The sequence below is a fragment of the Engystomops pustulosus genome, chromosome 11 (assembly GCF_040894005.1).
Source record: "Engystomops pustulosus chromosome 11, aEngPut4.maternal, whole genome shotgun sequence".
Taxonomy (NCBI): Eukaryota; Metazoa; Chordata; class Amphibia; order Anura; family Leptodactylidae; genus Engystomops; species Engystomops pustulosus.
The window spans coordinates 20,520,985-20,541,665 of NC_092421.1; the positions used below are offsets into that span (position 1 = coordinate 20,520,985).

Here is a 20,681-nt window from a genome sequence, read left to right on the forward strand (position 1 = left end):
TTAAATTGTTTTTTCGTGACACATTGTACTTCATGTTGGTTGAGAAATTTAATCAATATGTTTAGTATTTATTTATGAAATAAATGGAAATTTGGCAAAAATTTTGAAAAAAACTATGTTTTCCAAATTCAAAATTTTCTACTTTTTGGAAAGTTGGTCATATCACTAAAATAACTTGATAACTAACATTTTCCATATGTATACTTTAACTTGGCATCATTTTTCAAACATCTTTTCCTTTTTTTAGGATGTTAGGAGGCTTATAACTTTAGGTGCAATTTTTCAGATTTTCACGAAAATCATCAAAACCTACTTTTGGAGGGTCAATTTAGTTAGAAGTGACTTTATAAGGCCCACATGACAGGAAACCCCCACAAATGACACCATTTTAGAAACTACACCCCTCAAAATATTCAAAACAACCTTTGGGAATTTTGTTAACCCTATGAACGTTTCATGAGGGTGAAAGATAAATGAAAGTGAAATTACAGAAATGTAATTTTATCGTACTATAGATTCATTGAACACTAAAATTTTCACCTTCACAATGGGTTAAAAAGGAAAATGCATTTTACAATGTTTAGGGCAATTCCTCCTGTGTATGCCAATACCCATTTTGTCACTGTACCCTGCTGTACGGGCACAGGGGGGCACTTGGAATGGAAAGAGCGTTGTTTCGTTTTTGGAGGGCAAATATGGCTGAAAAAGTTTTCATGTGACAGGATGCATTTGGAGAGCCATAATGGTACCAAAACAGTAGAAAGCCCCAACATGAGACACCATTTTGGAAAGTACACCCCTTGGAGAGTTTAGCAAGGTGTAATTTGTGTATTTGCCCCAACAGGTGTTTGATTCAATTAGGCCCCAAAAAGGAAAAAGGTGAAAATTTTCTCAAAAAAGTCACTTTTACCCCAAATTTTTGTAAGCCACAAAGGATAAAAGATGAGACAACCCCCGTAAATGTGTAGAACTATTTCTCCTAATCACAGAACTGCACCACGTTTGCATATAAAGTGTTGTATGGGTGCACAGTAGGGCTCAGAAGGGAAAGAGGGGCTTTGGCCTTTTAGAAGCCAGATTTGACAATCATCCTTTACATGTGTCAGGATGCATTTGGAGAGCCCTAGTGGTACCAAAACAGAGGGGAACCCCAACAAGTGTCACCATTTTGGAAAGTGCACCCTTTGGAGAATTTAGCAAGGTGTAATATTTGTATTTTCCCCTACAGGTGTTTGCTTCAAATAGGTCCCTAAAAGGAAAAAAGATGAACATTTTCCCATAAAAGTCACTTTTACGGCTAATTTTTGTATCCCATAAGGCATTAAAGATGAAACAACCCCAAAAAATGTGTACTAGCATTTCTCCCGAGTATAAAATTGCCCCACACATGCAAATAAAATGTTGTATGGGTACGCAGTGAAGCTCAGAAGGGAAAGAGGGGTGTTGGACTTTTAGAAGCCAAGTTTGACAGACATCCTTTACATGTGTCAGGATGCATTTAGAGAGCCGTAGCGGTACTAAAACAGAGCGGAACCCCAACAAGTGTCACCATTTTGAAAGCACACCCCTTAGAGAATTTAGCAAGGTGTAATATGTGTATTTGTCCGTAAAGGTGTTTGATTTAATTAGGACTTAAATAGGAAAAAGGTAAAAATTTTCCTATAAAGGTCATTTTACCCCTAATTTTTTAAAGCCACAAGGGATAAAAAAATGTAATAACCCCACAAAATGTGTAAACCTATTTCTCTCGAGTGTAGAAGTACCCCACATGTGTATATAAAATGTTGTATGGGCGCACAGTAAAAGGAAAGGGGGATGTTTGCCTTTTAGAAGCCAAATTTGACAGAAATGTTTGACATGCATTTGGAGAACCCTAGTGGTATAAAACAGGCACGAATCCAAAAAGTGACCCTAATTTTTGACTGCACACCCCTTAGAGAATTTCACAATGTGTAATATATGTATTTGCCCCTACAGGTGAATGATCCAATTAGGCCCTAAACATTAAAAAGGTGAAAATTTTCCTATAAATGTCACTTTACCCCTAATTTTTGTAAGCTACAAGGGATCATATATTAAATAACCCCAAAAAAGGTGTAAAACTATTTCTCCCGAGTGTAGAAGTACCCCACATGTGCATATAAAATGCTTTATGGGCGCACAGTAGAGGAAAAGAGGGATGTTTGTCTTTTAGAGGCCAAATTTGACAGAAATCCTTCACATGTGTCAGGATACATTTGGAGAGCCGTAGTGGTACCAAAACAGAGGAAAACCCAAAAAGTCACCCTAATTGTTGAATGTACACCCCTTGCGGAATTTAGCATGGTGTAATATGTGGTGTAGTGTAATACACGTGGTGAAATGAGCATTTTGAACATATAGGTGATGTGCAATGGAGTCCAAGATGGAAATTGCAATTATTTCTGGAAAGTTCAGTGCCCGTTATGTGGCGCCCGTTATGAAATAATGGAGGGGTATAGGGAGCAACGTGACCTAACAGTTGTTACAATTATTAATTTTACCGAAATTAATTCACAACTGGTTGGGCGTGAATTGTGAATGTCTAGTGCAGTGATGGCGAACCTTTTAAGGGCTGGGTGCCCAAACTAAAACCAAAACCCACTTATTTACCATCAAGTGCCAACTTGACAATTTAAACAGTAAATTTTTGCTCCATGTTCTTTCACAACAATCAATCGTATTGGACCCCTGAGTACATCAAGATAGTTGAAAGCAGGAGGGCAAATTCATACATCATTATAGCTTCTCTCCAGGGTCTCTCTGTACTGGAAGAATCATGTGGCCATCAAAAGATATTCTGGCCCTTCTCACTCTTTCTGCAGTTCTAATCAGTCAAGGATGTGTCATCTTAAAAGAGCATTGAGAGCAGCCGGAAGATTCCAGTCCTGTCTGCTAAACTCTGTCCTGGGGCAACAGCTTGGGTGCCCACAGAAAGGGCTCCGAGTGCCACCTCTGGCACCCGTGCCATAGGTTCGCCATCACTGGTCTAGTGTATAAGGAGGTAGAATATACCAGGGGACCAACTAAACTTTTGTCACTCTGGAGTTGTCGCAGGTCTCTTAGTAGTATGTAGTGTCCATCCTTAGTATATAGTGTCCATCCTTAGTATGTAGTGTCCATCCTAACTCCTCTTTTGTAACAGACTCTTTATTGAGTCCTACCTTTAGAAGCAGCAGAATTCACCGGGAAAATGCTGTCCTGGCAAAACACAGGAACATCTAAACCAGAGGTACTGGGGCCCCGTCCTTCTTGTCCCAATATTAGTTTCCTAATACCTTTCTCTTGAAAACGGAGAAATTATACAGCAGGACCTGCACATTGGAACAGCACGTAAGAGTTGTACAGCATAATCTGTACAATGTGCACGGCCAGCGCTTTTGTACCATATCTTCGTTTTAGTAGGGAATTATCGCCAAGTTTTGCTCTTATTCACCCTAGCGATGCCCATTGTGACGAATATTGCTGCTTTTGGCTGGACCAAATCGACCAGCCAATAGCGGCAAACATGGACAGAGGGGGGCAACAAAACCCCTCTGGACCGCAAGGTAAAATTGGTGGCTGTCAGGAACAGCCGCCACTCTGCCCCGATCACCGTGTCTACAGACATAGTGACCGGTATTACTGATGTCATAAGTAAATTCGCTTCTATTGGCTCGTCTGAATTGATGAGCCAGTAGCAGCGATCATGTGGGGGGGACGTAACCCTTCTGTTCCATGGGGCAGGATGGATGGCCGTCAGGAACAGCCGCCATCTTGCCCCGATCACTGTGTCTGAAACGTGTTGGCAAGTCACTACCCGCCGCACCGTTCTATAACAACGCACGTTGGCTATACAATCTTTATTTTTTAAGCAATTTAGACAAATAAGGGCTTATTTTTTGCGAGACGAGATGCACTGTAAAAATCACCTTCATTTTAGTGGGTTTTTAGCTTATTGAAGCAATTTTATTAACTTTTTACATGTGGAGGAAAATAAAATCATCAATTCTTGTTTTGGATTTTTAGCATTTTTTGGGGGGGTGTTCACTGTAGCATAACAATAATATATTATCTTTATTCTACGGATCACTACGATTACGGTGATACCTCATTTATATAGTTTATTTTATATTTGTCCAATTTTATTGAAGGAAAACTAGAATTGAAAAAATTGGATTTGTTTTAGTATTGCCATTTTTATAGCAGCATAACTAAAGTATTTTTTGGTTGACGGAGCTGGTTGTAAGCTTATTTTTTGCGTGACAAGTTGTTCTTTTCATTGGTATCATTTTGGTGCTTGTAACTTTTTCGGATAACTTTTTAGAACATTTTTTGTAAAGCAATTTGATAAAAAGTTTACATTTTTGGCAAGTTTTTGGGGTTTTTTTTTTACCACGTTCACCGAGGGGGTCCAATTATGATTAGGATTTATTGTACAGATTGTTACGGACGCAGCGATACCAAATAAGTGGGTTTTTTTGTGATTTAGTGTTTTTTATACTTTATTACTTGTGTACAGGGAAATGTGGTGTTTGGGGGGACTTTCACTTTCTTTTATTATTTATTTTTATTTTAAAAAAAACCTTTATTTATTTTTTTTACTTCTTTTACAGTATCTGACATCTTAGTTTGAACAAGTGATCTTCTGATCACTTGTTCAAGCTCTTTTACATGTTACACAGTGCAATACAGATGTATTGCACTGTGTAATGTAAGACACTGAGCATGCTGCGCATGCCCAGTGTCTTACAGCCGGGTCCTGCCAGAAGGCAGGGACCCGGCTTCCGGATGAAGATCGCGCAGCCCCGGGCACCGGCAGGCCCGGGGCTGCGATCGGAGCAGCGGACCCCCCCGGTAAGCGCCGCGGGGGGGTCCGATTCACCTTTACTAAACTTTAAATGCCTCTAACACGCCGCGGTCAGCGCGACCGCGGCGTGTTAGGGGTTAACACCCGCGATCGGAGAAATCTCCGATTGCGGGTGTTAGAGGCAGGTGTCGGCTATAATATATAGCTGACACCCGCAGCTTCTGGCCCCGGCTCCGTTCAGGAGCCGGGGCCAGAAGCTTGACGTAATAATACTGCATTTTGCGGGAACGCACCTCCCGCCATGCAGTACTATTACGTCAAATGTCGGGAAGGGGTTAATGTGATCGTTTGTAACATTGAATCGCCACAACTGAAAAATTGCTAATTATCTTAAAGGAAAAAAATATGTTTCTCTGTGATTTATCGGCATTAATTCTAAATATCTAAATTCTAAATCAGGCATAATAATACTGTTGTGGTGGTAAACATGACACTGGACGGAAGAACTCAATGGGGGTCATTTACTAAGGACTCGAATCGCGTTTTTACAGCGGGTTGCCCGAAAATTTCAGATTTGCGCCGATTTTCCTTCAATTGCCCCGGGTTTTTGGCGCACGCGATCGGATTCTGGTGCATCGTCGCCGGCGTGCACGCGATGGAAATCGGGGGGCGTGGCCGAACGAAAACCCGACGGATTCGGAGAAACCGCCGCATTTTAAAAAAAAGGTCGCTGGACACACGCTTACCTGCACCCAGCAATGGATCGTGAACTCCAGCGGACCACGGCGTACTTCAGCGCAGCTGCGACACCTGGTGGATGTCGGAGGAACTGCCGTAGTGAATCGCCAGATGACCCGAATCCACCGCAGAGAACGTGCCGCTGGATCGCGAATGGACCGGGTAAGTAAATCTGCCCCAATGATTTTACTGTTTTTCATCAAAATCCATCATGATAAACAAGGGGCACTTACCCCTAGATCCAGGCATTGTAAATGTGGTAATCTTCTTATATTTGTTATCCATGGCCTCCTTCCTTCTAAAATCAATTTTCAAAATTATGGTAGAGAGCCTGGAGGCCTCTTAGTGGTGTTACCTGACCCCCTGCGTGCTATAACTTCACAGGCTGTCCCAATCACCCCCCCCCCCCCCTCCCAACCCTCAGCACTTCACCTCTCCCTTTAGCCTTTGCATTATATCATCTTGCTGCAGCAGAGGAAGCTTCAGCACACAGTGGGAGGGGGGAAGAGCTCCTTGCATACTGTAACAGCCTGTGAATCTGTAGCATGGAGGGGCTCTGGAAACACCCCCAAAAATCCATACATATGTGACTGACCCTATGAACCGCAGCAAGCTCTCTCTTGCTCGGTCTCCTGTGTGTACTGATGTCTGGACATGTGACCCTGCTCTTATGTTGCAGAGTCACATGTCCCACCTGGCCAATCAAAACCATGCCAACAAAGGACATGTCTGTGGTTGCTAAGGGGCTGTTTTGTCTGCTCTATTTGGCTTTGGGGGTTGTGGGTGCTAATCCCACCAAATTCAAGTCCATACCCAATTTGGCAGGTCTGCTCATCACTACTCTGAATAATATCCATTTCCTCACCTAGTTGGAAAAAGAAGGCCTCTTTAGCTCTGGAGTCCTATCAGTATTTTAGTGCTAACCTAGGTTGCCATCTTGGATTTAAGTTGCCACATTGAAGCTAGCACCTTTAATAGAATTATTAGAAATTGACTAACTTTAATTAAGTTTTGCTTAATACAGGGTTAAAATAGAGAACTGGCACAGGGAAAGCTTCAGATACTGATAAGAGAGCACAGAATGTATGTTCTTTGCTTACATGACGGAAAAGAGAAACTTCTAGAAAAAGGGGTTTTAGAGCATCTGGCTTAAACACGCAGCTTATGACACATGTTTCTTCTGTATTCAGGAGCATGGTCATCTCTTGGGTGGGATAACCATTGTGTCAGAGTGTCTAAGCTGATAAACTATTCAACTAAAGTCCTGCATAAACAAGTTATTTAAGGAGTTAATAATCCTATAAAAGCCATTGGGCCACATTTACTTACAAATTCGGACAGTTTGCTAAAACTGCATTGTCTGTCTATAATGATGTGTGCGGCGATTCACTAAGATCGTGCGCCAGAACTCAATAATCTGTCTCCTCCCCGCAATGGTCCGACAGAGTTCACCATCTTTTTTGTGGTGCACCTTTAACATAGGGTGTGCTACACAATTTGAAAGTTAAATATGGCGCTCGGTCTGAATTAATCGGATCGTCCGATGGCACGCCCCCTAATTTGTGTTGCATGGAAGCCACCGCAGCAGCGCCACAAAAGGGTCGCGTGCGCCACAATCTCAGCCCAGACACTTCTTAAATACCTGTGCAAGCCGTTTTAGCCATGAAGAACGTGCACGGTCCAACAAAAGTGCAGCGCGACCCCTGTGTTATTATTTCTTGTTTTGCTACTTTACTGGGCATAAAAGTCCCATTTGAGTGGGTTAAATGTGGTAAATTTGATTTACAGGCAGTCCCCAGGTTACATACAAGATAGGTTCTGTAGGTTTGTACTTAAGTTGAATTTGTATGTAAATCGGATCTGTATATTTTATAATTATAACCACAGACAATTTTTTTTTTTTGCTCTGTGACAATTGGATTTTAAAAATGTTGGATTGTCACAAGAACCAGGATTAACAATAAATCTTCATTACAGACACCTGTGATAACTGTTATAGATGTTTACTGTAGCCTAAGACTAAAGTACAATAAATTACCAACATCCAGAGGTCCGTTATGTAAGTCTGGTGCAAGTAGGGGACCGCCTGTATAAGAACTTATTTTGTGTTGTAGTACAGGTGGTCCCCTACTTAAAAACATCTGACTTACAGACCACCCCTAGTTACAAACGGACCTCTGGATGATGGTAATTTAATGTACTTTAGCCTTAGGCTACAATAAACAGCTATAATAGGTAACAAAGGTTTCTGCAATTAAGCTTTATGGTTAATCCTGGTTCTTATGACAACGCAACATTTTTATAATCCAGTTGTCACAGAAACCACTAAAATTTTGCCTGGGGTTACAATGATAAAATATACAGTTCCGACTTATATACAAATTCAACTTAAGAACAAACCTACAGAACCTATCTTGTATGTAACCCGGGGACTGCCTGTATTTCCTTGAGTGCGGAAAACTATACTAGAGTTTCAAACTTGGAAGCCTGCCCAATCAGTGACGTGTACTTCCTGACCAGTCTTTGATAAAATAAGCCCACATTCATCCTGATGTGTTTCTTCTGCGATGAGGAACTATCATCAGTCAACCCAGTGAGATTAATAGACAAAAGGACTATGTAGGTTGTCACGGTGGTGAACTGCCTACTGCACGACAGGCCCAGTAAAAGCCTGGCAGTGACACTGACACATAGCTGTATGTGTGTTTGTTTTCAAGTGACTTATATATTTTTTAATTTTGAAGAGTTAATGTTTTAAGTATCACATACCTGGCTGTATGTACAGATAATAAGCTAATTAATAGGTGGTTTAAACAAGAACCAGAATTTTTCATTGAGCATCTCCATACGATACAATACGATACAGTACAACTTTATTAAACCTAGTTTATTAGTAATAAGAAAGTTATTTATGGCTCAATATGAGTAAAGATTTAAGATATCTTGACCTACACTCACCGGCCACTTTATTAGGTACACCATGCTAGTAACGGGTTGGACCCCCTTTTGCCTTCAGAACTGCCTCAATTCTTCGTGGCATAGATTCAACAAGGTGCTGGAAGCTCCTCAGAGATTTTGGTCCATATTGACATGATGGCATCACACAGTTGCCACAGATTTGTCGGCTGCACATCCATGATGCGAATCTCCCGTTCCACCACATCCCAAAGATGCTCTATTGGATTGATATCTGGTGACTGTGGAGGCCATTTGAGTCCAGTGACCTCATTGTCATGTTCAAGAAACCAGTCTGAGATGATTCCAGCTTTATGACATGGCGCATTATCCTGCTGAAAGTAGCCATCAGATGTACATTGTGGTCATAAAGGGATGGACATGGTCAGCAACAATACTCAGGTAGGCTGTGGCGTTGCAACGATGCTCAATTGGTACCAAGGGGCCCAAAGAGTGCCAAGAAAATATTCCCCACACCATGACACAACCACCACCAGCCTGAACCGTTGATACAAGGCAGGATGGATCCACGCTTTCATGTTGTTGACGCCAAATTCTGACCCTACCACCCGAATGTCGCAGCAGAAATCGAGACTCATCAGACCAGGCAACGTTTTTCCAATCTTCTACTGTCCAATTTCAATGAGCTTGTGCAAATTGTAGCCTCAGTTTCCTGTTCTTAGCTGAAAGGAGTGGCACCCGGTGTGGTCTTCTGCTGCTGTAGCCCAACTGCCTCAAAGTTCGACGTACTGTGCCTTCAGAGATGCTCTTCTGCCTACCTTGGTTGTAACGGGTGGCGATTTGAGTCACTGTTGCCTTTCTATGAGCTCGAACCAGTCTGCCCATTCTCCTCTGACCTCTGGCATCAACAAGGCATTTCCGCCCACAGAACTGCCGCTCACTGGATGTTTTTTCTTTTTCGGACCATTCTCTGTAAACCCTAGAGATGGTTGTGCATGAAAATCCCATTAGATCAGCAGTTTCGGAAATACTCAGACCAGCCCTTCTGGCACCAACAACCATGCCACGTTCAAAGGCACTCAAATCACCTTTCTTCCCCATACTGATGCTCGGTTTGAACTGCAGGAGATTATCTTGACCATGTCTACATGCCTAAATGCACTGAGTTGCCGCCATGTGATTGGCTGATTAGAAATTAAGTGTTAACGAGCAGTTGGACAGGTGTACCTAATAAAGTGGCCAGTGAGTGTATGTGCTCACTGTTGGGCATGAGTCAGTGGGTGGTCTAGGTAATAGGCATCTCTATGTAAATATACAAGAAAGACTATGGGGCTCATTTACTAAGGGTCCGAATCGCGCATTTTCGTCGGGTTTCCCGAATATTTCCGATTTGAGCCGAATTGCCCTGGGATTTTGGCTCACACGATCGGATTGTGGCGCATCGGCGCCGGCTTCTACATGACAGAAATCAGGGGTTGTGGATGTCGGAAAACCCGACGGATTTGGAAAAACTGCGGAATTTAAAAAAAAAATTGTGTCACAAGAATAGCACTCACATACACCGGGACGAAGAAGGTGAACTCCGGCGGACTTCAGCACAGCAGCGACTCCTAGTGGATATCGGGCGCACGACCTTAGTGAATCCCGGCAAGCTCCGAATCAAAGTCGGACAACGTGCCGCGGGATCGCGAATGGGCCGGGTAAGTAAATGAGCCCCAATGTGGCTCATTTACTCTGCACTTTCATTACAATTTGCACTTTTTTCTGGAATTGCAAGGCTTGGACAGGTATTTACAAGGTGTCTGCGCTGGTATTGTGTCACACGAGATGGTTTTTTTGGTGCAGCTGCGCTGGCTTCCAGAAATCGGGGGGCTGGCCTTTGGACGATCTGACTAATTCAGACTTAGCGCAGGATTTATTTAAGGTGAACTCTGTTGGACCTGAGCGGGGAAGCGACACATGCAGGATATCGGGCGCACGATCTTAGTGAATCGCGGCACAGTGCATTATTGTCGTACAATGCACTCTCGGTGAACACATACAGGCAAAGCTGTCAATCATATGCTATCCATCAGATCACAGCCCTCATAGACTACTATGGCTCTTGGTCCCGTCACGATGAGCACACGGTGCTTCCCTGCACTTCAGGTGGCCGCTCATCTGCCTATGGAGGGTCAGCAGTGAAGAGCGCTCACTCCTCCCACCTCCTCCTCCTGGCCTTGTGTTTGCCTGGGATCTGGTCCGGAACAGCACCTGGCTGTGTAAATGAGCCGTTAAGTATAGAATGCTGCCTATACATGTCCGAAAATGTAGAATCAGGACCCCATTCTGATTTATTCTACTGTATGAACTTGAACGCTGTATACATTAGAAGCTGTATACATTCTAAAACCTCACTTCCACTAACCACCAGTTTCTGCGCTACAGCCTGCACAAGCAACACCTCTAGAAGACAATGGCACGTGTTTAGAATTCAGAATAGTTTGTATTAATCTCAGTTAGTCTTAGATTTCTTTCAAGAAAGGCAAGAAAAATTAGATGCTGGTAATGACTGTTGCCAATGTTGCCTTGTTCATTTTCATTGGTATCTTCTCTTAAGATGAATAAATACAGCGCCAATCAAATTATGAGCTTTGGGCATTTATACCGAATCATTTTCCTCTTTCGTAATGGCCAAACAATTTCCCTCAGAGAATAAATCACTAGATTTTCCTAGCTTTTAGTTGGGGGTCATTGGAACGTCCTACAAAGTTTTACTATGATGAATGAAAGCCACTGAAAAGCAAGCCAAGAAAACTGACATTTTAGAAAATGTGGCCATGAATAACGGAGGCTTGATAAAAGATTGAATGACATTGTGAATTCAGGGACACATAGTTTTAGATTTACAATCCTCAGCGTTCGTCAATTACCCAAGTCTATTTGTAAATCTTAAAAGATAGGTTTCAGATAACATGATTAGCTGTGAGGATTCGGTAGGTCTTTGGTGGGTGTTATGACACGAGAAGTAAATAACATTTTTTAATGTATATTCAACTGCACTTGATTCATAGTTAAGTACATTTAGTCAGTGCTGAAATATGTCTATTGTGAATAAAAAGCTATAAATTATATGTGGGTGGATGCAATATTCAGAAAATGTTGTAATTATAGGATTATATGCGAAAAGGCTGTGTCCAAATCAGAGCGGAAAAAAACTCAGATACTGCACACATATAAAGGTATTGACAAACTACATATATTTGTTCCCTTTTTTTAAAACGTTAAGAATTGTTAATTATCATATCCTTCAGGGGTAGGTCCACTGGGGTCATGTTAAACTGCTATAATGTAAAGTACTTGCAACAATAACCCACATTGTAAATGGACCTACACTGTTTGTTTTCAACCCATAAGTGGGTCCATTGAGTGGCTTTCAGCCATTACAGTTTAAAGAAGGGAAGTATGCAAAAACGTTTTCCAAGGTGTTAAATGGAAAAAAGTCCAAGTAATCGTGATCTATGATCACATGTTCACAGACCTGCTCTACTCCTGGTGCGTAGACCTCCAGGAACGCCTTTCTTCACACCCAGGTGCAGTGGAAATTGATAAAGATGGCCAGAAGGTCAGAAACGCGTCAGATTTTATCCATATCTGTAATGCTGTTTTCCATGCACAAATAAAAGATACAAGTTTCGATATAAGCAAGTAAGAGTGCGGACCTCGTCTTTATCAATTTCCACTGTTAAATGGAAAATATAATGCCTTCTTTTGCTACCTTGAAAGGCAGCCCTCTTAACCCCAAGTATGATCTACAAAAAGTCGAAAGATATGGGGCGGGACTAAGCCAAACCAGTCTATCTATCTATTCCAGAAGAAACAGACTCCCAACTGTAGACAGCACTGTTTTGACCTGGTTGCGTCTCCTCAGTACAGCGTAGGGAACTGGATTGGCTGTGTGAGAGGCTATGGACTAGGGTCAGACAGTAGGTGTTCTCCTTATCGAGAGATTGCCAATTAAGGCCACCTTAAAGGCATTAGATTTCTTGTAGGTCATACTTGGGGTTAAGGGGGCTGCCTTTCAAGGTAGCAAAAAGAGGCAATGTTTTCCATTTAACACCTTGGAAAACGTTTTTGCATACTTCCCAGAATTCCCTAGTGGAGCATCTATGGCTTTAAATCTCTACATGCCTTTAGGGTGGCCTCAATTGGCAATCTCTCCATAAGGAGAACACCTACTGTATGACCCTAGTTTAAAGAAGGAGAAGATCCACTTTTTCTAAAATCATCCTGTATCCTATATCAAGTTTATTTATAATCTCCAAACAAGCAAAGGATATCAAGGTGATCGGGGCTCAACCTCCTGCTCCTAGTAGGATTCTGGAAGTCCTCATGATAGTTCCCAGCAGTTGTACCATCACCAATAACCTTGTTACTCCCCAATCTGTGGAGAGGGGACAACTTAAAAACTTGGGACAAAACCTTTAAAGGAGAAATTATCAATACATACATCATATGGACAAAAGTAGATGCCTTAGAGTAAAAACCATATTGTGGTTGAGAAGAAGTCATATCAGACTATAAGCTTTTGGAGTAGGTTGTCAAATGTTGAACTGAGTTCACATACAACCCTGACCTTTGCGCAGCTGATTGCAAGTGAGTTATCTACATAATTATCTGACCTTAGATAATTAATGTTCTTTTGGCTAAATAGAAATGAAATTGACCGTGTTAGTTTCTAAATATATTGTAGAAAACCTTCAAAGAAGAGTAGAGGCCATTCTATACACAAAAGGGGCTCTAATTCCATATTAAGACCAATGGTTCAGGAATAATTAATACAACAAGCTCATAGAGATGTTCTTTTGGCCACATAAGGTCTAAAGCTAGAAAAAGATATTGAAAAATATTTAATACCGTATTATGAATTTATATTCGACATTAACTCAGCATCAGCACACATTGTGTGCACATAATAAAAAACAGGGCTCTTTATAATATCCTCATTGAACACATCAGAACTCACACCAGAATAGAGAGTAATGGATGTAAATGCTCTGGTCATGGGTGAACTCTTACAAAATGCTGTGACATTCAGAAATGTGAAAAGATCAGGTAGTTGTCAATCTCTCATGCATAAGTATGTCAGGTGAAATGCATTATTCAGCAGAAGTTAACCATTTAACCATGACATTGTCATTTATTACGTGTTATACTGGTCTTTCAGCATGAAAAGTTGTCATTTATGACAGTTTCCATAGGAAGCATCTGATTCATCAGCAGTAAACGTTATGGATTCATTCATGTATTCTACATTCCTTTATTTTATTGACTAAATCACTCATTCTTCCACGTATTTATCCATGCAATTCTTATGCAAAATGAGAATTTATACTGTTTCATGGCAATGATTTATCGGTAAAAAGTGCTTCACACGTTCCTACATTTTCAACAAGCTGGGTTGTTATGTTTCTTCTTCGATGTTCTGGCTTTTCATGTTTAAAGGGCTCTGTCAGATGCAATCTGATTTTCAAGTAGAATGCTATAGTGAAAGAGAGTTGAGCATGTATGTCAAAAGATTAAAAAAATTTAAAAAAAATGAATAGTATATCAGGTCGGAAAAAGATGCAGGTCCATCAAGTCTGACGTATAAAATTATAAAAATCTTTTCTCCCCAGAACATTAGATTTTTTGTTCTACAGAAAGGCATTGAGGTCTCTCTTGAACGTATATATAGTATCAGCCATCACAACATCTTGTGAAGTTTATGGCGATGGTAGAACTGCCTCTCCTCTATCTGTAAAGGATGCCCCTGTCTATGGTGATGGTAGAACCTCCTCTCCTCTAGGTGTAGAGGATGTCCCCTGTCTATGGAGATGGTAGAACCCCCTTTCCTCTAGGTGTAGAGGATACCCCCTGTCTATGGTGATGGTAGAACCAACCCTCCTCTAGGTGTAGAGGATGTCCCCTGTCTATGGTGATGATAGAACCTCCTCTCCTCTAGGTGTAGAGGATGCCCCCTTGTCTATGGTGATGATAGATCCTCCTCTTCTCTAGGTGTAGAGGATACCCCTGTCTAAGGTGATGGTAGCACCTCCTCTCCTCTAGGTGTAGAGGATGCCCCCTGTCTATGGAGATGGTAGAACCTCCTCTCCTCTAGGGGTAGAGGATGTCCCCTGTCTATGGTGATGGTAGAACCTCCTCTCCTCTAGGTGTAGAGGATGCCCCCTGTCTATGGTGATGGTAGAATCTCCTCTCCTCTAGGTGTAGAGGATGACCCCTGTCTATGGTGATGGTAGAACCTCCTCTCCTCTAGATGTAGAGGATGCCCCCTGTCTATGGTGATGGTAGAACCACCTCTCCTCTAGGTGTAGAGGATACCCCCTGTCTATGGTGATGGTAGAACCACCTCTTCTCTAGGTGTAGAGGATGTTCCCTGTCTATGGAGATGGTAGAATCACCTCTTCTCTAGGTGTAGAGGATGTCCCCTGTCTATGGCGATGGTAGAACCACCTCTCCTCTAGGTGTAGAGGATGCCCCCTGTCTATGGTGATGGTAGAACCACCTCTCCTCTAGGTGTAGAGGATACTCCCTGTCTATGGTGATGGTAGAACCACCTCTCCTCTAGGTGTAGAGGATGCCCCCTGTCTATGGTGATGGTAGAACCACCTCTTCTCTAGGTGTAGAGGATGTCCCCTGTCTATGGAGATGGTAGAACCACCTCTCCTCTAGGTGTAGAGGATACCCCCTGTCTATGGTGATGGTAGAACCACCTCTCCTCTAGGTGTAGATGATGCCCCCTGTCTATGGTGATGGTAGAACTACCTCTTCTCTAGGTGTAGAGGATGTCCCCTGTCTATGGTGATGGTAGAACCACCTCTCCTCTAGGTGTAGAGGATACCCCCTGTCTATGGTGATGGTAGAACCACCTCTTCTCTAGGTGTAGAGGATGTTCCCTGTCTATGGAGATGGTAGAATCACCTCTTCTCTAGGTGTAGAGGATGTCCCCTGTCTATGGCGATGTTAGAACCACCTCTCCTCTAGGTGTAGAGGATACCCCCTGTCTATGGAGATGGTAGAACCACCTCTCCTCTAGGTGTAGAGGATGCCCCCTGTCTATGGTGATGGTAGAACCACCTCTTCTCTAGGTGTAGAGGATGTTCCCTGTCTATGGAGATGGTAGAATCACCTCTTCTCCAGGTGTAGAGGATGTCCCCTGTCTATGGCGATGTTAGAACCACCTCTCCTCTAGGTGTAGAGGATGCCCCCTGTCTATGGTGATGGTAGAACCACCTCTCCTCTAGGTGTAGAGGATGCCCCCTGTCTATGGTGATGGTAGAACCACCTCTCCTCTAGGTGTAGAGGATACCCCCTGTCTATGGAGATGGTAGAACCACCTCTCCTCTAGGTGTAGAGGATACCCCCTGTCTATGGTGATGGTAGAACCACCTCTTCTCTAGGTGTAGAGGATGTTCCCTGTCTATGGAGATGGTAGAATCACCTCTTCTCTAGGTGTAGAGGATGTCCCCTGTCTATGGCGATGTTAGAACCACCTCTCCTCTAGGTGTAGAGGATACCCCCTGTCTATGGAGATGGTAGAACCACCTCTCCTCTAGGTGTAGAGGATGCCCCCTGTCTATGGTGATGGTAGAACCACCTCTTCTCTAGGTGTAGAGGATGTTCCCTGTCTATGGAGATGGTAGAATCACCTCTTCTCTAGGTGTAGAGGATGTCCCCTGTCTATGGCGATGTTAGAACCACCTCTCCTCTAGGTGTAGAGGATGCCCCCTGTCTATGGTGATGGTAGAACCACCTCTCCTCTAGGTGTAGAGGATGCCCCCTGTCTATGGTGATGGTAGAACCACCTCTCCTCTAGGTGTAGGGGATACCCCCTGTCTATGGTGATGGTAGAACCACCTCTCCTCTAGGTGTAGGGGATATCCCCTGTCTATGGTGATGGTAGAACCACCTCTCCTCTAGGTGTAGAGGATGCCCCCCGTCTATGGTGATGGTAGAACCACCTCTCCTCTAGGTGTAGAGGATACCCCCTGTCTATGGTGATGGTAGAATCACCTCTCCTCTAGGTGTAGAGGATGCCCCCTGTCTATGGTGATGGTAGTACCACCTCTTCTCTAGGTGTAGAGGATGTCCCCTGTCTATGGTGATGGTAGAACCACCTCTCCTCTAGGTGTAGAGGATGCCCCCTGTCTATGAGAATGGTAGAGCTGCCTCTCCTCTAGGTGTAGAGGATTCCCCCTGTCTATGGTGATGGTAGATCCACCTCTCCTCTAGGTGTAGAGGATGTTCCCTGTCTATGGCGATGGTAGAACCACCTCTCCTCTAGGTGTAGAGGATGCCCTCTGTCTATGGTGATGGTAGAACCGCCTCTCCAGTAGGTGTAGAGGATGCCCCCTGTCTATGGTGATGGTGGAAATACAATATCCGTATCTTCCCCCAGATCTAGTCAAGAACTTCCTCATAGAAACCAATCAGATTAGTCTGATAGGACCGATCCATCATAAACCCATGCTGGTGACATGTCATAAGGTTATTTGCATTGAGATACTCAAGAACAGCATCTCTAATGAACCGCCTCCAACCCCCTCCTCCCAAAATGTTTTTTTTTTCACAAAACAGATGTTAACTCTTTTTGCCCTTAAACTTATTTTAAATATTGGCACCAAACTTTCTATGTGCCAGTCCATTAGAACAGAACTTGTCTGTCAGAACTCGCAAATTGTTCTGATGGGATCAGGTTTCAAGCTTCTTGCTGGAAAACCACACCCAGAGCTGCCTGTGATTGACAGCTCCATTTCTGATCCTGGGAAAGCTGGGTGTGTCTCTGTAATCGTTTTGCCTGCAGCTGCGGTTTGAGTGATGGACGGCTGAGCCAGTCAGTGCTGGAGGTAGTGTCTATTACTGCCTTATATTCTGTGCAGCCCTTCATTTAGTGCTGGTTATTGCAGTCTATCTGTGTATCTAGTGCTCTTGGGTTTCTTGCTATTCTGTGTACGGACTTCTGCTTTGCCTACTGACCATTCTATTTGCTATACGAATCTGTACCTTTGTCGCCATCTTGGTTTTGACCTGGTTTGTTTGACTCAGCTTGTCTGTCTGTATCTGTTGTTTGTCCCTCAGTATTGTTTATCTCCTAGTGTGACCCCATCTTCCTGTCTGTCTAGAGTCGTTTTCTGTTACCAGTGTGAACACTGACCTATATCTGTATTCTGGTTACCTGTCCGCTCCACCATCCAGCAGCTGCCAGATGAAGTAGGTTTTCCTGTCACTTTGAAGGGTCACTCAGGGACCGTCAGTTAGGTTCTTAATAGTGGGTTCGCCCTTTCCAGGGCGGAGTATCTGCTTTAGGCAGGGCCTTAGCCAGCCGGGATGTCGCAGGGTGAGATCCCCACCACCTACCTAGTCTGACAGCTAGCGCAAACCTTGGTTGTGGTTGCGGGGTTGATGGACAGGTACTGACATTGTCTTTAAAGAATCTTCAAATATTGAAAATACTGTTATGTCTATCAAAGTTCATAAATCCTTCAGTAGGCGGGGGTATATCATCTGTGTCTAGTGATTTATACATTTTAGTGGTTTTAAAGCATAACACTAATGTTGCATGGCCAAAAATTTTTAGCACAGCTATGGAAAGTAGTTTTAAACACTTCCAACAATTAATATGACATTTTGCTGGATTCTTCCTAGCCTGAGATGAAGCCTGGTAAATGTATCAGCTCTTCTTATAAAATCATCTCAAGGTTCTCCTGAAGGGGACAGGAACTTTCTGGTTGTAAACTAAGGCCAGAGAAGCTTAGTCCAGCCGAACAGGACACAGAATCTCAGACTGAAGCCTCTCCTCAGCATTATACAACACACATGTGACCTCAACCTGACAGATAAATTAAACATCAACATTACATCCATACTAACATGTATTACAGTTACAGCTAACTATACAGAAATTATTACACCTATGCACTGTTACACAGATAGACCTATAATGTAATACAGTCTTATAACTATAAAATCACTCTCCTCTCTCCAATCTGTTTCTTTTGTACATACTGGTTTGGCTTTAATCATGCATCATGTCATTAGGCTTCTATAAAGCCATGCTTGATGTTAAAGGTGCTGCCTTACAATGTAACAAAAGAGGCAATGTTTTTCTTATCCCATGCTGGAAAACATATTAGATATTTCCCAGAATCCCCCAATGGAGCACCAATAGCTTTAAGTCTCCACACACCTACAAGGCGGCCTTTATTAGCAATGTCTTTGTAAGGCTGCATTCACACTACCGCAAGGGGGACGTATATACGGCCGACGTATATACGGCCGATATACGTCCCCCATAGACGGCAATGGGCGCGTGGCCCCCTACGGGAGCGGTACGGTGCAGCACACGTGCGGCACCGTACTGCTCCGTGCCCCGTGAAAAAATAGGACATGTCCTATTTTTTTAGGGCATACGGCGCCGTGCACCATATATCCCTATGGAGAGGGGCGGGAGTGAGCAGCGCTCTCCACCTCCTCCTCTCCCCGTGCGCTGCCGTGTGCCCGCCGTGCTACGGTACGGCGGGCACCGGTCGTGTGAATCCAGCCTAAGGAGAACTCTTACTTCCCGACCCCAATGATGATAGAATTCTGTTGCAAATGCATTAATAAATCCCCCCTGATCAGACATAGGTGTTGGGTTATTCTATCTATAATTATATGAGATGAAATCCCTAACGAGACAACCAGAAAAATCTTTAATGTTTCTGTCTTTTTAGTACACTAAAATAGTACAATAGAATAGTTGTATGTTAAAGGGGTTGTACACTTTCTGCAAATAATTGATATGGTTTGTGTAATGAAAAGTTATGCAAGTTATGCAATTGTGTATGAATTCCTCACTGTTTTCTACATCTCTGCTTACTATCATAAAACATGAAGCTTTATTGTTGAGAGAAACCTGTCTATGGTCTTCTGATGTCACACAGGTGCACACGGTTCTGATTACTCTCTGTGATAATAACGTCTCGTGCACCTGTGTGACATCACATGACCATGGATAGATTTGTATGCACTGGAGATAAGCATAGAAGCTTTCTCGTCTCGGACCACCCGCTGACTTTAGACGTCAGCGGGAGCAGGACCTGGTCTCCGGTATCTCTGACCCTAGGGAGAAGGGAGGCGCGGTTTATTACCGCTTCTCCCTTCTCTGCTCCTCACAGCATAGCACTGAAGACGCGCAATGCACAGAGGAGCGTCCACCGGCTCCATAGTCTTGGCGGTCACGTGACCACCGCCGGGTCCACAGGGGTTAACCACAGCTGCTGGGTCTAATTAGACCCAGTCCAACTCTGATAAGAATCTCCAGTCACAGGTGGTGGTTTTCCTCTGTAACTGGGGCTCTTATAGAAGCCTCAGGTACAGAGGAAAACTTGTAAAAGAAAAAAAGTAAAAACAAAAACAAAAGTGAGGTCTTTCACAACCTCATTGGGGACATACAGTATAAAGTAAAATCACACACACACAAAAATATTAATAAATAAAATTACACACAAAATTACAATGACATTTCCTCATATAATAAAAATAAAATCCCCTCTACACAACAAAAAGCATCGCCATAGTCGCCCCATTTGCCCGAGACATTTAAGTATTATATCAAAATGACCGAAACAAATAGGGAATTCATTAATAATGTTCAGTTTAAGTTAATTTGGACATTTGAAAAAAAAGTACTATAAATTATTAAAAAGAATGTTTTAACTTTTATTACTTTTTTTTAATTAGCTCTATGTGTCCCGTAAAAAACACAGCAACATTTTTTAAGGTAGCACGCAAAACAAAAAGTTATGGCCCTTAAACCGGCACTTACAAAAATTCACTAAAAATGCCCAGTCACTAGAGCCTTTTCAGGCTGCCTTATTAAGGGGTTAAAGGCCAGAAAACAGAGGTGTATAAAACCGTGAGGAATTAATACAGAAAGTATATTGGAAAATTAAATAACTTTTCATTACACAAACAATATCAATTATTTGCTGAAAGTGAAGAATCCCTTTGAACATTCATAAATTTGCGCTGGCACGGATCACGGTTGTCAACCCTTTAAATTACAGCAAAATTACTTGGCCAGCGGCATTTAAAGGTATAGGCACCCATGATCAGTGTCGACACCAATTGCAGATGTTCACTAGAGATGAGCGAGTATACTCGTCCGAGCTTGATGCTCGTTCGAGTATTAAGGTACTCG

At 42.8% G+C, this 20,681-nt stretch overlaps 1 protein-coding gene across 2 annotated transcripts in view; it reads right to left on the reverse strand.

Annotated features, from left to right (window-relative positions):
* HTR7 (5-hydroxytryptamine receptor 7) overlaps positions 1–20,681 on the reverse strand; it is a 101,394-nt gene that overhangs the window by 549 nt on the left and 80,164 nt on the right. The window contains exon 3 of one of the 2 annotated variants that reach the window (XM_072130051.1): positions 13,485–13,982. The exons of the other annotated variant lie outside the window; for it this stretch is intronic. Coding sequence (XP_071986152.1) covers positions 13,940–13,982 — 43 coding nt within the window. The 3' untranslated portion in view covers positions 13,485–13,939. Of the gene's footprint in view, positions 1–13,484; positions 13,983–20,681 lie in introns of those variants that run through there. 2 annotated transcript variants of the gene reach the window in all.